The sequence below is a fragment of the Danio rerio genome, chromosome 2 (assembly GCF_052040795.2).
Source record: "Danio rerio strain M-AB ecotype USA chromosome 2, GRCz13ab, whole genome shotgun sequence".
Lineage (NCBI taxonomy): Eukaryota > Metazoa > Chordata > Actinopteri > Cypriniformes > Danionidae > Danio > Danio rerio.
In genome coordinates, this window is record NC_141022.1 from 10,625,169 (window position 1) to 10,642,500 (window position 17,332).

The following is a 17,332-nucleotide window of genomic DNA, read 5'->3' on the forward strand; positions in this document are numbered from 1 at the left end:
TAACAAAGTCGTCTTAAGAAATGCGACGGCGGAACTTTGGGAATGCAGAAGCCGGAAAGAATTTAAGGTAACACTCCCTCTTCCGGCCACCTCATCTGAACTCTGCTGTCAGTTCAAATGTGTCACTTTCTGCCAGTCACTCAAATAATCAATCGCCTCACTTTAAAATAGACCGAGGTTAAACACTAAAAAGACAATCGCCAAAATGGTGTTGCAGACGATGATTGTTCGGGTCGCTGACAGTCTTCCGCTTGCTGCGTCAATGCAAGAAGACGAGCAGGTAAGAATGAATGAATTGATAAAAACTCAGTCAAAACATTTTTAAACGTAAGAGTTTCGTGGTTGTTATTTTGTTTTACAATTGTAATTGAGTAGCTCATTTAACGTCATGTCCAACTTTACATAGTCTGGACGAGACTTGCAGAAGTATCAGAGTCAAGCCAAGCAGCTGTGCCGAAAACTGAACGAGCAGAGTCCAGCACGGTGCACTTTAGAAGCGGGGAAAATGTGTTTTCAGTAAGTACAAACTCAGAACTCCATTACGAACGGTCATTCATAAATCAAGTGAAGTAGATTCAATTAGTCCTGAGTTTGGGACTAACAAGATGCAGATATGTTTTTGGCATTAAAGCCCCGACATTAAAAGGAATTGTTGACATTCATGACATAGGACCACAAAACCAGCCAGAAGTGTCAATTATTTGGAAATTGAGATTTATGTATCATCTGAAAGCTGAGTAAATAACTTTCCATTGATTCCGGATTTGGAAATGGCTTCTGTTGTTTTGAGGTTTAATCCAGGTTGACATCACTCTTCATAAGGTCATCTTGTTTTCCAGCTATGTCATTGAGAAAGGAGTGTGTTACTTGGCCTTGTGTGAAGCTGGGTTTCCCAAGAAACTGGCATTTGCCTATCTGGAGGATCTGGAAGGAGAATTCAGCGAGCAGTACGGGGCAAAGGTCCCATCTGTATCACGGCCATACTCTTTTATCGAATTTGGTGAGTAATATTTCCTTTATATCATCATAAGTGCAATCGCAAATACATTGGGTATCACCCTTGAGAACTACATACACCACAACTCAAATGTTTTGTTCAGCAAGAATGCATTACAGGGGACCTATTATGTAATAATCACTTTTATAAAGGGTTTATACACAGTTTTTTTTGGCAGCGGTCTGTAAATAAAACCAGCTTTTATTAGTAAACATTTATTAATTTTATTTATTATTATGACACTCAACTTATTATGATGACACTCAAATCTATGTTAGTGCTCGCCCGGATCTCAACACGGCAACGTCAGCTTTATCTGCCCGTCTTTTAGAAATTAAATCATGAATGAATCAAAACTTCCTTAAATTAAACCGTTCCAAAACTGAGGTCTTCCTAATTGGCACCCCTACTAATGTTAGCCAGTATAAGGATTTCACACTTTCGGTTGATAATGTTCAACTGTCTCCTTTTACCCAGGTGCGTAACCTTGGGGTGCTCTTTGATGCACAGCTCAGGTTTAACTCCCACTTCAAACACTTAACAAAAACTGCCTTCTTTCATCTCTGCAATATTGCACGGATCAGACCATTTCTCTCAGTATCTGATGCAGAGAGGCTTATCTATGCCTTTATCACATCACGTCTCCATTTCTGTAATCCACTTTTTGGTGTTTTACCTACAAGTTTTCTCAGAAAATTGCAGTATATTCAAAATTCCGCTGCACGGGTTCTGACACGCACATCATCACACCACCATATTACTCCTGTATTACAACAATTACACTGGCTTCCTATTAAATCACAAATTGATTTTAAGACCTTGATTTTAACCTTCAAAGCAGTGTATGGGCTAACACCTGGTTACATCTGTGACCTGGTGACTCTCGCCACCCCAGCCCACAGTCTTCGTTCAGCATCGGGACTTACCCTGTATCAGCCATGCTGCAAACTCATGACCATGGGTGGGAGGGCTTTCTCATACAGTGCGCCCAAGCTGTGGAATGAACTACCCATGGATTGGTTTTAAAAAAAAAACTTAAGACTCACCTTTTGCTTTTAACTTAGGATGACCAATTTGTTAACTTTTTATTCTATTCTTATGATTCATATTCTTATTGTTTTATTTCATCTTTTTATTGTTGTGTTGTTTTGCTTGCCTTGTATTGTTAGTATTTTACCTTGTAGCGCTTTGAGATTTAAAAAAGCGCATTACAAATAAAATGTATTATTATAAAACTTCATAAAAACAGTCTGCAGAAACCCTTTGATTGGCATTGTCCCTTTGTACGTCATCAAATGGGGGAAGTCCCGCACATAAGTGACGCCCTCTCCCTCATTAGCATAGGACGTTAGTCTTATTTTTGAATCTGCCACTATGCTGACTCATAGGCATTTGTAGCACAGCCCACTTTTGAAAAGAACCCAATCTCATTTGAATTTAAAGTGACAGTCACCAAAATGGCACAATTTGGCTCAAAAGTTTTAAAAACTTATAAAACATTACTTATGAGTAAGCCCACATGGAATCTGCACGCGCAGAATTCCGCAGACTTTTAGCCATCATTAATTTTGGTTATTTACTTGAGTAAATGTGTTTAAATCTGTATTTATTCAGTTTTTTAATTAATTTCAGTAATATTATTGACTAATATGAAAATGCTCATCAGCTATATGTAAAATGCAGTTTGTACAGTCATATTTTCTGTATTTTAGTAGAGATATTATATAAGGGACTTGCTTTGTTTACCAAATAAAGTGAATCTTATTGGATTTGCATTTTAAACAAAAAGTTTAAAAGAGATTTTTTTATTTCATATATTAATGTTTTAGTTATGATACTCCTTAAATAATTCTGCAGAAATCTGCAGATTTTTACCAAAATTCTCAGCAGATATAGCAAAAAAACGTCAGCAGATTCCATCTGGCCCAACTTATGAGGTTTTTGTAGCTGTAACTTCACTTACACACTCCAGGGACATGAGACTTATTTTACATCTTTTAAAATAGTGCATAATAGCCGCCCTTTAAATAGACCAAAAGTGACAAAAATTGTATTAAATCACTGAGGACTTCTCATCAAGTAGAATTAGATTTTCAACAGACTAAAGCAGTACAACTGTTTTCAACATGGATAACAATAAGAGATCTATCCTAAACTCCAAAGCAGCACTTTAGAATAATTTCAGAAATTTTCAGCTGCAAACGTTGCTTTGTATCATGGGAATAAATTACTTTTGTAAAATATAAAATGGAAAATGCTAAATATTATAAAGTTGTAAACTGATTTGTAGGGGTGTCAAAATTAATTGTTTCTTTGGTGCACCGCGATGCAGATGCGGACAATTCGGTATCGGTTCAGTAATAATCATAACCAGTTATTATGTACTGACGTCATTTATCTGTTATGCGCGCTGTCGCGAGGGAGGTGAGCGCGAGTATTTACAACACTCAGCCAACTCAGGGCCGGCCCGTGGCATAGGCACCATAGGCAAATGCTAAGGGTGCTGTATATCCAGGTGGGCGCCAGAAATGAGCGCGGTTAAGTTGGTTTTGATTTCGATATTCTTGACACACATTCAGTTACAAACGGCAATAACTCAAAAACCTCTTACCCTAAACTCTAAAGTGTGTTTCATACAAAAAGACAAAGCTGGTTATGTTTCACAGCTGTCTTTCTTTTTTTTCTCTCCACACTACGAGCACTGCTCCGTTTAAGCCCTAGCAATATGTGTTTAGCCGGGATAGCTCGCGCTGAGAGGAGCTCTCAGCAAGGGACCGTCGGAAAAGTGCTTCTTTTTTTTTTTCGTTTTTCTGCTCCGCTCTTCGCGAGCTCTCCCTGTTGCGAGGGCTTAAGTGTGTGTGTGTGTGTGTTTCTTTGGTGCTGTCTATGATTGTGTTTGAATGAGAGACAGTGTGGTGCTGTGTGTCTGTGTGTTTATACAGACAGCTTGTTATAGTCTCCCCTCTAAAATATAACACTGTATATGGAAAGCATCGTCAATGCACCGTGATGCACTGGAATATCGAATTGAACCGAATCGAAGGCATGATAATCGTAACCGAACCGTGAGACCAGTATAGGTTCACACCTCTATTGATTTTTGCATTTATCTTTTTTTATTTTAATCAAGTAAAGTAATGCATGCTACACTCTTTAAGTATGCAGGTTTTAAGTACTTAAATAAGTGTAAACTACATTGACATTGTGAACTAAACAATTCCCGTTTGTCTCCAGACACGTACATACAGAAAACTAAAAAGTCGTACATTGACAGCAGAGCAAGAAGAAATCTGGGCAACATCAATTCAGAATTACACGATGTACAGAGGATCATGGTTGCTAACATAGAGGAAGTGCTTCAGCGGGGAGAAGCATTATCTGGTGAGTGAACACTTTACACAGCCTCCTTTACTCTGACATTATTATGATTTTCGGGATTATCTTTCATTGTAATCTGTAACGTTAAGTTTGTGAAAGTAAAAGGTCTGAAGAGATTCAAAGATGAATGTGGCTGATAAATAATTTATACAGTCTATAAAAATAAAGAGCTGAGTTGTTAGTAATTCCAGACTTGGGACCTGCACAAACCTACGTAGGTCTGGCAAATTTGTTTAATGCCATCCCATGGTCTTCAATGTCTGCCCGTGAAGTTTGGTTTATGTCATCAACATTGAGAAACACTGTCTTCTGCACTAAGAAAGCAAATCCTATTTGGATGCACTTCACAAAGATATTGTAAAACCAATGTCATCACTGAGGAAGCTTCTCGACCTCAATCCAGATCTGGGCTTGGTCGCAAAAACTGCTTAGACTAGACTTAAAAAGAAACCATACCATACACCATAACATTTTAAAGTCATTTACAAAAGTCTTTCTAATTTGAAAGTGAAAACCAAGACTTATTCATGGCTTAACAGCGGTCCTGTTTATGCAACTGGCCTATGGTAATGAGTGCTTTGTTTGCAACTTGTGCCGTAATTGTAGACCAATCAAAACAGGGCCATTCTAACACAGACTTTAAGGCCACATGGCAACTGATTTAGGTCAATCTGCAAAAGTTTAATATTGTTTTATCGACACGGCACCCTAAAACATGTCTTTTGGATAAAAAGTTTACAAAGTGGGAAAATTGCCAGCTACATAGCTGTGGGGATTGGCTAAACACCCCACTAGCTATTCTATTCTAGCATATTTTGCATATGGGCCTAAAAAAACGAATGGAAATGGCAAGATGGCCATAAATTTTGAAAATGTGCATAAAAAACATGCGCATAACTGAGTAGAATACACTTTTTATTCAGTTCGAAAAGATGAACAAACTGCGATGGAAACACTTATTGCACAAATTCCAATATGTGAATTAAAAAAAAGGTCATGTGATTTTGTTATAAGAGATCATGTGATGATGAAAATGTGTGTGAGCGGATAAACCAGCAGGCTGAGCACACAGTTAAACGTCTGAAATTATGTTTTAGTCATTCTAAAATGCCCTAACCATTTTAGTATCCATGTTAAAATAATATAATTACCTCCATAATCAAGAATGTTTGTGTTCCGCGTCTGATGTTTTCAAACAGCTTTCACTGCGTGTCAGGATTGCCTTCTGAGGTCATTTATTAAATAAAGAAAAGATTGACGCAGCTTCTCATATTGCAGCAAATTCCATTTTTACCATTAGTTACCGCCAGTTAGTCAGGAACGCTTGACTAAGGTTCGCTTTGACTCATTGGATAGAAACGCTGCTTTATTCGCTTGTCTTTTATGCGATTATCCAATTTTGCACTTAAAGTTTAGTCGCATTTTTAGATGGAAACATAGCTACTGACATCACCATACCACATAATCAGAAGGAAGAACCCCTCACATAATAACCAGTGTCCAAACATTGCAACCCACTCATCTGATTATGCAACACTATTTTAAACGGTTCCAAAGTTGGAATTAGAGTAGGTTAGGAAAATATTACAGAATTATATCACACTACTCACTAGCACCATCTGATGAGTAGCACATCAAGATTTGCTACCTAATTTTTTGGTTTAATATCATTTTCAATATCACAATGTATTTTCAGTTTTGCATTTAAATTTAAAAATGTCATTTCCCCATTCCTTTAGTTACTCTCTAAACTGGCTTTGCATGTTTTTGAATGTAGTAAACATCCACTAAACTTGTTCACTGTCCTCAGGTCCAGTCATTCACACCATTATTAGACTATTGCCCTAGTTTTGACAGTGTGCTAACGCACGTAAAACCAGACGCACACACTTCACGTCACTATCAGTGTTTAAACTCATAAACCTTTTTTTAATCAACATTAAACCTCAAGGCGTGAAGAGGACTTACGCTCGAGATTTGAGAAGACCTCATCTAAAAGGGTGAATGAATATTACAACTCTCAAATTAAGTCCTGATTCTGACTGATGAAACTGTTTTAGTATGAATTCAACGCAAGTCAACGTACAGGAGGCCCCAGATCCTGAAATGAACAGTGAGGGAAGAGCTGATATTATGGTATATTTTGTTCACTTTGAACAAAAAAAAAATATTCACAGCATATCTAAAATCATTTGAAGCCATGAATGCCTGTTAATAAACCACTTAGTGTTACAGTTCAGTACATTCATTTCTGTCTCCACTTTCAAAAGTACTAAAATAACAAACCCATACCAATTTTTTGCGACTCCTTCATAACTGTGCATGGCACAACAGTATGGTAACAAAAAGGTGGAGCTAGACTTGCCAATGAATGCAACTGGTTTACAGAGAGTTGTCACTTGCATGTGCAACAAGCCATAACAATCACATCTAAACATGTACAAAGCACAAAGGGGACCACTTTCTTCCTCTATTTGCTGCTTGTCTGCATTTGAAATAATGAAATTGAGTGCAGAGAAGGCTATCTGTACACGGCTTGATGTATGTGAGTGAGAATGACATTATTGTTTGCAACACACCAAGTAAAAAGATTCTCTTGGCAGTGGCAATGCGAGGCTGATCAGGTTGACCTGTATCGAATCGTACTGTACCTTACCTTATCATACTCAGTGGAATCAAGGCATTAGAATACCCCTACAATCCAAGCAATAAGAGCAAAATATGTTCCTAAATGAATAGTTTGAGCAGATAATCAGAGTCAGTTATTCTATGACCCTTTCTGTAAACTAAATGAATGGAATTTTAAATGAATCGTCTGAATTATTTAGTGAATCGCTCAGACAAGGACTTGGACACTTGCTGACGGTACAGTGCTCAGCATATATGAGTAAACCCCTCACAAATCTCTCTTTTAAAAGTCATGTTTTGAATAGGAAGCTATACAATATTATATTTGTGCACATACATTAGATTAGTCAGTACTGAAGCCAAATCTGGAGCTTATCTAACTTACGATAACAGTCCAAAAACACCCAAAGTTTATATGTTATAGAAAAATATTAAATACAATTAAAAAAAAAAGGAAAAAATCAAGAAAAGCAAAAACATTGAAAAATTTTGTTGAAATTTTATAGGATGTATTTTTTTTATTTTTTTTGCAACATTTTACTTGAATTTAATTGTATTTAATCAATTTCTAAAAATGGTCAGTGACTAAAACATTATTAAATATATGTGTTTAATAAATATGTTTTGTTTAAATGCACCAAAATACATTGCCTATATTTACTAAAAAATGGATAATATAAATTTTCAAAATGGGGTGTACTCTATTATGCTGAGCTCTATGTTAATCTATCCATTACAAGGTTTAAATAAGCAAAATTACCAGCACAAAACAGCAAAATAATTGATTATAAAAAAACAATATTAAAATGCATTTCTTTTCAATCCTTTAATATATTTTACGAGAAAAATCTAAGTGTTTTTCTTTTATTGGATAGATGTAAAATGGTATTAAAGGGTACCTATAAGAACAGATTAGGGCTGTGCAATTAATCGAAAATCCGATTTCGATTTTGGCTTTTAACGATTATGAAAAACCATTAATCGAGATAAACGATTATTCCATCACGTACCGCCCCCTTTCCAGTTGTACACGTGTGAAAACTCTTTGCCTCTGCAAAGCTCATTTCCACATGAAAATGACAAAGCATGTGCAGTAATGTAACTTTTGCAGCACGGGATGCGCATCATTCATTTTTAAAAGCGCAAAAGAGCACATGCTGTTGTGTGTGTGCGCGCCGCTTTCAGCCTGGACAGGTAGCGTGTGTGTTTGCGCGCGCACCGCGCTTAGCCTCGGACAGCAGAGCGCACACACACATCTAACGCGATCTTAATGTGAGCGCTTTAATGGTCAAATACATGCACATTTGTGTCGGAGCGCGGTGTTTAGTGATTATTCATATTAACCCTGATTTGTGTAATAAACTAACAAGTTGAGAATCAAAAGACACGAGAAAGAGAAACCATATCAGAGCCGCACTATTCTTAAAGTGACAGCGTGCGGTATTCCTGCTGCTGCCGACTGTTTTTATTAATAATCAGTAATAAAATCAAAAATACAGTGAAGATGCTTAAAGCACAATTTAAACATAACAGATTTGATAACTAATTTTTAATAACTGATTTCTTTTATCTTTGCTATGATGACAGTACATTATATTTTACTAGATGTTTTTCAAGATATCAGCTTACAGTGACATTCACAGGCTTAATTAGGGTAAATAGACAAGTCATTGTTTAACAGTAGTTTCTTCTGCAGACAATCAAACATATATATTGCTTAAAGGGGCTAATAATATCAAGCTATTAAAATAGGTTTCAAAATATGCAAGCCTGCTTTTATTCTAGCTGAAACAAAACAACTAAGCCTTTCTCCAGAAGAAAAAAATATTATAGGAAATACTGTAAAAAAAAGAAAACCTTTGTTAAACATCAATTGGGAAATATTCATATATAAAAATAAATTCACAGGAGGACGAATAATTTTGACTTCAACTGATAATCGTTTTGAATAATCGTGATTACAATTATGACCAAAATAATCGTGATTATGATTTTTCCCATAATCGAGCAGTCCTAGAACAGACTACTATTTGCATTTGTGAAAGTATGACAGTATTTTGAAATGTTTTAAAATAATACATGTCCATTTTTATTTTCTTCCTATAGCCTTGGATTCCAAAGCAAGTAATCTGTCCAGTCTGTCTAAGAAGTACCGCAGTGATGCCAAATATCTGAACACCCGGTCTACCTACGCTAAAGTGGCTGCCGGCGCAGTCATTATCATCACACTCATCATTTACGTGCGCTTCTGGTGGCTGTGAAAACTCTCAGGGCCTTGCTCACAAAAAAAAAAATGGTTCGGACACCAAATAGTCTGTTCTGGCCTTAAAGTTGTGTCTGTTTTGACATACTGAATGCAGGTTAGTGAGGGTTTGTAATAATGATGTCCTTCCTTATTTATAACATGTCAGTGGATAGAGTTAAAGATGCGTGTGTTGCCTTGTATGTCTCCTGTATGTTGGAAACAGAGCTATGCAAATTATATTTGGTATACCTTGTGGGTTAACTTGTGATTTATTTGTAAAATGTGAAGGTAGTTTTATAGAAACAACTAGAAATTCTGAAAAAAACAGTTTTGTTTACAAATGATGCACAATAACAAAAATCAAATACATTTACTCACTTTTTCAAGAATGATCAATGCTCGCTTCTGTGGAGCAGAGAATAAATATGTATCTGTGCATTATTAAAGAATCACAAGTGAATTTCTGGTTGAAATCCAAATTTTCATTTCACTTGGAGATTTAGGCCATGAGGTCAAAGTCATCGCGCTGAAAGAAAAAAAAAAATTGTAACTTTAACAAACGAGCGATTAGTTCAAATGTTTTGTATTCATTTAACCAGCATTAATGTGATCGTAGAAACGGCAGCATTCGTTCAAACTGGGAGAAATGTGTTAAATAAACGTGAAAATATTTTCCTGAATGCATTTCATTATTAAACGTTTTGCATACACTAATCAAAATTGGAGGTATTTTATTTAAAACATCGGCTATATATTTTTGTTAACCGATTAAATTGTAAACTATTTGACTAAAATATTCAATAAAGAATATTCATATTTCTAATTAATGCTGTTCGTTTTTAATCGAAAAATTGTGAAATGTCCAGCACAATATTAATAGTTTCTTAATCATCAAAAGCATACTAAAATGAATTCTGAAATTAAAAAAGTAATGATGCTAAAAATTCAGCTTTGCCATCATCAAAGTAAATTCAATTTGTAAAACATTTCAATACAAAAGCTTTACTTTAATTTGTAATATTCGTTTCAATACTTTTAAAAATTGTAACTATTTTAAAAACAGCCTTGGTGAGTGTAATCGACTTGATATTGAACTCTAGTGTATGATCATTTATTCATGTATTGTGACGTACCTCCTCATTGTAGTTCATGACATGTTGTTTGATCTTGGAGGAATCCACCCATGTGACAAAATCTTCCATATTTCTGTGAAAATATTGCACAACAAAAGTTGCCAAAGATTCACATAATTTAACTTTTTTCTTTTATCTTTCTTTCTTTCAATGGACAAACCTTGTTACAAGAAATGCAGGATCAGTGATGACTTCTGGCCCAACACGAATATCTGTTGCTCAGTCAAGATGCATTTTCATTGACAATTATACAGAGTGACAAGGGCTTGATGTTTTTTTTGAGCATACAGTTTACAATTAGAGCATTTTCAGTATATTAATGTAATCTCAGCCATAACGGTGTTCATTAAAACATGTAACGTGTCCTCATATACTCAAAGCAAAGGTTTGAAATTACCAGAGCATTGATAAACTGTTAGAGAACAACTTAACACTGCCCATAGAGTAGTGTTTGAATGAATTTGTAAATATGTGCTGTAAAATGTTCTCTCAATGGCTAAAACAGACACACACAGACTAAATCAGCGGTGAGAAAACAAAAGCAGTATTAATAGCAGACTTAAAGTGCTGGTTTACATCGGGCCTCTTCATGCATTTTCTCAGACGGCTATCTTGATTTCTGAAAATGGTCCCATTTACATTTGACCACATGAATCCACTAACAACTCAAACTGTCACCTGTGGCTTTAGGTTGCGTGTGCATCATATAGGCAAAAACATGTGCGCTCTCATGTTTATTTAAAAATTGATATATACACTCACCGGCCACTTTATTAGGTACACCTTACTAGTACAAGATTGGACCCCCTTTACCCCGCAGAACTGCCTTAATGCTTTGTGGCATATATTTAAGGTACTGGAAATATTCCTTAGAGTTTTTGGTCATATTGACATGAATGCATCACGCAGTTGCTGCAGATTTGTTGGCTGCACATTCCTGATGTGAATCTCTCAGGTTTCACCCCATCCCAAAGGAGCTCTATTGGATTGAGTTCTGGTGACTGTGGAGGCCATTCGAGTACAGTAAACTCATTGTCATGAAAGCAGTCTGAGATGATTTGCACTTTGACATGACGTGTTATCCTGCTGGAAGTAGCCATCAGAAGATGGGTACACTGTGGTCATGAAGGGATGGACATGGTCATCAAAATTACTCCTTATGTAGGGTGTGGCGTTCACAATGCTCAATTGGTACTAATGGGCCCAAAGTGTGCCAAGAAAACATCTACTACATCATTACACCACCACCACAACCACCACCAGCCTGAACCGTTGATACAAGACAGGATGGATCCATGCTTTCATGTTGTTAAAGCCAAATTCTGACCCTACCATCCGAATGTCACAGCAGAAAGACCAGAGCAATGTTTTTCCAATCTATTGTGTTATTTTGGTGAGCTGTGCAAATTGTAGCCTCAGTTTACTGTTCTTACACTCGGTGTGGCCTTCTGCTGCTGTAACCTCTCCGCCTCAAGGTTGGACATGTTGTGCGTTCAGATATGCTCTTGGGCAGACCTCTGTTGTAATGAGTGGTTTTTTGAGTTACTGTACTCCTGATATTTGCTCTTTTTCATGCCATTCTCTGTAAATCCTAGAGATGGTTGTGTGTAATAATCAGCTTAGATCAGCAGTTTCTGAAATACTCAGACCAGCCCGTCAGGTACCAACAGTCACACCACGTTCAAGCCACTTAAATTACCTTTCTTTGCCATTCTGATGCTCGGTTTGAACTGCAGTAGATTGTCTTGACCACGTCTACATGCCTAAATGGATTGAGTTGCTGCCATGTGATTGGCTGATTAGAAATCTGCGTCAATGAGCAGTTGGACAGGTGTACCTAATAAAGTGGCCAGTTCCTTAAACCAAGCAAAGTAATGTAAACATTTGCCTGCGGTAATTTGATGCTATTTTATTTTACTTAACCTTTTAATTATAATTAAAATTTTAGTCACTTAATATTAAATATATATACACTAGGGATGTAACGGTATTGTAAATACCGTCATACCGCAATATTAATTTTTTTCGATATTACCGTAGTCGCATGACTCGGTAAAACTATAGGTCTTCTGAGAAAATTTGCTCAAGCGAATGAAGCGAACGGGAGGTACCGGAAACTACAATTCCCATCAGCCCAGGCTTGGCCATAATCCCTTGCGGTCTGTTGTCGCTACAGATCCAGTAATGCGGAAATGGAGTGTGCTGCTAGAAGCGGGGATAAAAAAGAGCTGGGTGTTGTCGCCGCGCGCGTACTGAATAGTGGTGTTGTCGCGCGAGTTCTTATCAGCTGTGTTGTTGCGCGCGTACTGAATAGCGGTGTTGTCGCGCGCGTACTGTAAAGCGGGGACGGAGGGTATGTCGCGTCGCGGGGGCACTTTTGATCATTTTGGAAGGGAACTTTCTATCCAAGACTAAAAAGGGCATGTGCACTGCACAGGTTGAGGCCTGTGTGTGCACGTGCCTGCAAGTTGGGGAATACCACTAATAATCAGTCATGGGGACTGCAGAAACACAGCACACTGTTCAGATTGATGCAGACATGAGATCTCTATCTCACTCATGGTTTGTCCTCTCAAGTGGGGGAAAGACAATGCACAACGTTACCCACTGCTGTCAACCTGGGCCAAGTCATATCTCTCTTGTCCCAGAAACCTCAGTCCCAAATGAGAGGGTTTTTTTCTGTTGCAGGGGACATTGTAAATACCCAGAGATACCAGCTTTTACCAGATTATATTTATATGATAATTTTCCTTTAAACCCATCTCTATCTAAGTGAGTGAGTGATTAAATGTTGAATGTGATGAGTTTTCAACAATACTAAATTGAAACTTAATTTTTTTACATGGTTTAATATTTTTTTGTTATTAAAATTGAAGTTTCTGTTTCAAAGCTTACAGATAGATGACCAATTTGTATGTCATTGACACTTTTGGCACTTTTTTTGGAGTATTTTTATAAGTTTTGTTTTTTCTGTAAATGATTCAATAAATACCGTACCGTGACATTCATACCGGGGTATTATCGTACCGTGAAATTCTGATACCGTTACATCCCTAATATACACCAAACATCTTTAAGAAAAGAACAATATATACATTATTGCAAACAAGACAAATACAAACTACAACATCAACTCCATTTTTTTAATGTTTATGTTGATTTTTGTCCTGTTAATTAAAATTTTACTTGATATTTTCTCTCAACATATTAATTTGGGTGTACAAATTTTTGACCTGTGATCTTTAGTTTATTTGTTGTTAGATTTGTTCCAAATTTTGCTTTGGTACTGAATAATCTAATGTATATGCACAAGCATAAAGCATTTTGTAGATATATTAATTTAAAATATTGATCTGTGAGGGGTGTACTTTGCTATATTTATGTAGCATATGAATTACATAATTTAATAAAAAATATATTAAGAAAGCACTGACTGATATAAAGAAGTAGGCTACATTTCTTAAAGAATGACTTTAAAGCTGCAAACTGGTTGATGAATCCGGGCAAGAAAGGTAATTTAAGTGATTTGATTGTAGTATTGTTGTTGGTACCAGACGGGCTGGTCTGAGTATTTCAGAAACTGCTGAGCTATAGGGATTTTTACACACAACTATATCTAGGATGCATCTATGCTCAACCTTCAGGGTTTTGCAACAGTAATGTGCACGAACAGTTATCTACATTATTTACACTGAACTCAGATTAGTTAGATCAAATGATCTTCAACTTTCTGATATGGAACCAATTTAAGCGTGGATGTTTAGTTCGGCTCATTGAAGTCAGGTTTTTGACTTTAATCCCCTCTTTTCTAAACCAATTTTAGGAAATTCATTTAGACACGTTTTGTCTGGAAACCACCATAGGAAATGGTCTAAGCAAATCTGATTTATATCAGTCTCAAATGCGTTTTAAGGGCCATTTAGCTATCCGATCACAGAAAAAATGAATGTAGTGACCAGGTGTAAACAAGAGCAGTTTAGAGGCATTTAGCAGGTGAATCAACTTTTCCAGAAACTTCAATTTGCCTAGCCATTTTAAACTCCAAACTAATTTCCTTTTGGCCTGATTTTGATCAAAATGACATCATCCACCCATTTAAATATAAGAATATGAACATATGCAGAGATCAGCAAGACTTGTGATTGAAGGATACGGCCCTGCTCAATGAAGGTGATGGCGTTCCTTAGGTTCTGAGCCATGCGCAGTTTCAGCATGATTGTGGGAAGCCGCCTCCTGTAGAAAAGACAACATTGAACAACATTCAAAAATTGTCTGCATCTCCTGCACTGCATAAAAACACATATTAGTTGTCAGTGTGCAGGACTTGAGTAAATTATTTTATTATTCAAATCAAAAAATATATTGAAATTTGAATGTTTGAATTGAAAGTTTATGGTGTCATTTCAACAAATGTACGGTGCTGCTTTCAAAAACTCAACAACAACAAAAAAAGAATTTTTTTATTTAAAAACCTTACATTTAAATCTAGAACAAGAACTATGACAAATAATGCACAACATTTTAACAATATTTCAGAAACTGCTTTTGAATATTACCAGAATTGAATTCATCAAATTGTTTTAAAGTTCTTTGAACATGACTGTTTAAATCAGAGTAACACATTCAAAACATAATCATTACTCTAAAATACATAAAGGGCTTTATTTTTGGCACTATATACGTGTATGTATGTATGTATGCTGGAGGTGCAAATTATAAAGGTGCTTAATTTTAAAATGATTAGTGATTTAATAAGTCTGAATCTGGTGTCCACGAAAGCATGGGGACCCTAAACATTAATAATAAATGTTTCTTGATTATCAAATCAACATATTGGAATAATTAAAGCAGAGTAACTTTACTCACCTGCAGAATGCAGATGCTGACACTTCATTTGCGAGAGAGAGGTTCTGTTTGGTGGGAATCAAACCGACACTGTATCTGCAAAACAGAAATCTTACAAATGTAGAAACTACTAAAACTTTAGTAAACTCCTTACAGAATGAGGTGTACACAAAACACCAAGGTCAACAAGCTTTTAAAAATCGGAATAATATACAGATTCACATTTTATTTACTGTACAATTTTTATTCTAAACAAAAAATATAAGACATCTATTTTATCTATCATATATTTTAACATGACTTACAGATAGCGCTAATTAACATGTATTACAATAGTTTGTATAGAAATAAAATCTTGTTTCGAGTATAGTTAGATTTAGAATTATTAAATAACATTAATAGACTTAAGATTTAATACAAATTAAATTTTGTCAAACAAACAAATAACTTTAAATATAATAAAAGTTCATAAGATTCCTTTTAAACCTGTTTTTAATCATTTTTATTCTTTGCTGTTTTTCTTTTCTTCTTTCTTTTATTCATGTTTATGTAAAGTATTTTAGATTACCATTGTTTGTGGAATCTGCTATATAAATAAACTTGTCTACTATCGCTTATGCTTTTATATATTCTAAACTAAAACAATTTCTGTATATTCATGACAATAAAATGTGACAGGTTCCCAAACTTACAGTTTTTCCAAGAAAAGGGCTGTACTCTGAGATCTGAAACCATCTTTGGCGTCCAAGTCCCGTATTTTCTGCGCCAAGTCTCTGATATTTCGACTAAGTTTGTTGTATCTAAAGAGAAATCACGAATGCATTGATTCATAAGCCACGTTTTATTCAGAGATGCATTAGACTCATAACTTCAGAGAAACACACAGTCATTGATAGAAGCAATTTCTTTACTCACTTGGTATAATCTTCCCTCTTCTCAATATGGTATTTTCTCAACACTTTAACCTCGTGTATATTGTTGTCAACCTCCCAGTTAATAAAATCAACTTTCTTCAAGAGTTTCTGCTCGTGAAATTTTAATTTACGTACCATTTTGCTAAAAAACACGGGCTATATTTATGGCTAAACGTGTTAATAACTTGCTCACTTCAGCTTACGCACGCGTGCTTTTTATTCACTGTGGTTTTCTGTAAAAACGTAGCTGTTAAGCTCGATACCGCCGCACAGTGTTCAGGAGGGAAACACTATAATATTTAAATAAACAAATAAATAAACAAACAAACAAATAAATAATTTTATTAATTAATTAATTTATTAATTTATTAATTAATTAACGCTTTTATTCAGAGCGACTTTAACAGATAAAGAATCCAACTGATCAAACAACACAGCCTGTCAAATAACACATTTTACTTAAAATTATAACTTTATAATAATAATATTAATAATTAAAAAATCACAAAACAAATAAAATGGCCAAATAAACAGTAAAACAATAAATTAAGTAGCAAAATATACGATACAGTTTCATTTCAAAACTTTGGCTCCTCGCAGCTTTGCAGTATGTAAACTGATCAAATTAGACCGATTTTGCGCTGACGTAAACGTATTATAATTGATCTAAGTCATCAGGAGATGTCACTGGGGGGAAAAAAATGTATTTTCACATGACAGGAAAACCGACACGACATAAATCACTATCAAACCTTAGTTTCATCTTTGCAGAAAGTGAGGTAAAGGAAGTGAATGTTTATAAGAAATGGCGATCATATCCATCCATTGGACGGCGTGTGTGAGCCTCGAACAGGTAGGCTAACAAATTAAACCTCTTTACAGACATTACGAACATTATAATAGCCTGTGCTACTTGGAAATTCAATCATGACAGCGATTTTCATTTAAATGTAAGGACGTTCATGTAGCCTGCTCTGTGCGCGGAAAGCTGACAGAAAGTTTGATTTTGGAATTTAGAACCAGAAACCTATAAACTACGAACAAACGTTTTAGCTTTGCGAGTGTGTTGAAATAAAGAAAGAGAGAAATTTGATATCTTGATGGTGATAGTGAGCATGTGCTCTGGGGAATTTCTTTCATATATTTTAAAATATTTTTTCTATATTTTTTTAAGTGTTGGAACCAGTGGCGT

General features: G+C 35.6%; 3 protein-coding genes across 8 annotated transcripts in view; 2 read left to right on the forward strand and 1 right to left on the reverse strand.

Annotated features, from left to right (window-relative positions):
- Positions 1-19: 19 nt before the first annotated feature.
- Positions 20-10,075, forward strand: sec22ba (SEC22 homolog B, vesicle trafficking protein a). 2 transcript variants are annotated; one of them, NM_213384.1, is given in 5 exon segments: positions 20-280; positions 407-516; positions 840-1,000; positions 4,232-4,378; positions 9,110-10,075. In NM_213384.1, coding segments are annotated over 5 exon segments (648 nt in total). In that variant the 5' UTR covers positions 20-205; the 3' UTR covers positions 9,265-10,075.
- Positions 9,488-16,375, reverse strand: imp3 (IMP U3 small nucleolar ribonucleoprotein 3). 4 transcript variants are annotated; one of them, NM_001291357.1, is given in 7 exon segments: positions 9,488-9,774; positions 10,382-10,454; positions 10,542-10,593; positions 14,535-14,614; positions 15,248-15,322; positions 15,919-16,026; positions 16,142-16,375. In NM_001291357.1, coding segments are annotated over 7 exon segments (552 nt in total). In that variant the 5' UTR covers positions 16,279-16,375; the 3' UTR covers positions 9,488-9,747.
- Positions 16,376-16,778: 403 nt separating this feature from the next.
- slc35a3b (solute carrier family 35 member A3b) overlaps positions 16,779-17,332 on the forward strand; it is a 63,370-nt gene continuing 62,816 nt past the window's right edge. Inside the window, exon 1 of one of the 2 annotated variants that reach the window (XM_087239422.1) lies at positions 16,779-16,993. In XM_087239422.1, the coding sequence (XP_087095548.1) occupies positions 16,946-16,993 (48 nt within the window). In that variant the 5' untranslated portion in view covers positions 16,779-16,945. 2 annotated transcript variants of the gene reach the window in all.

Bases quoted from the DNA above. Each gene is read 5' to 3' on its own strand.
- sec22ba (XM_087238754.1), top strand. From the start codon at position 206: ATGGTGTTGCAGACGATGATTGTTCGGGTCGCTGACAGTCTTCCGCTT. The intron at 281-406 runs GTAAGAATGAAT...AACTTTACATAG, and splicing joins CAATGCAAGAAGACGAGCAG to TCTGGACGAGACTTGCAGAA. The intron at 1,001-1,835 runs GTGAGTAATATT...TAACCTTCAAAG, and splicing joins ATACTCTTTTATCGAATTTG to CAGTGTATGGGCTAACACCT.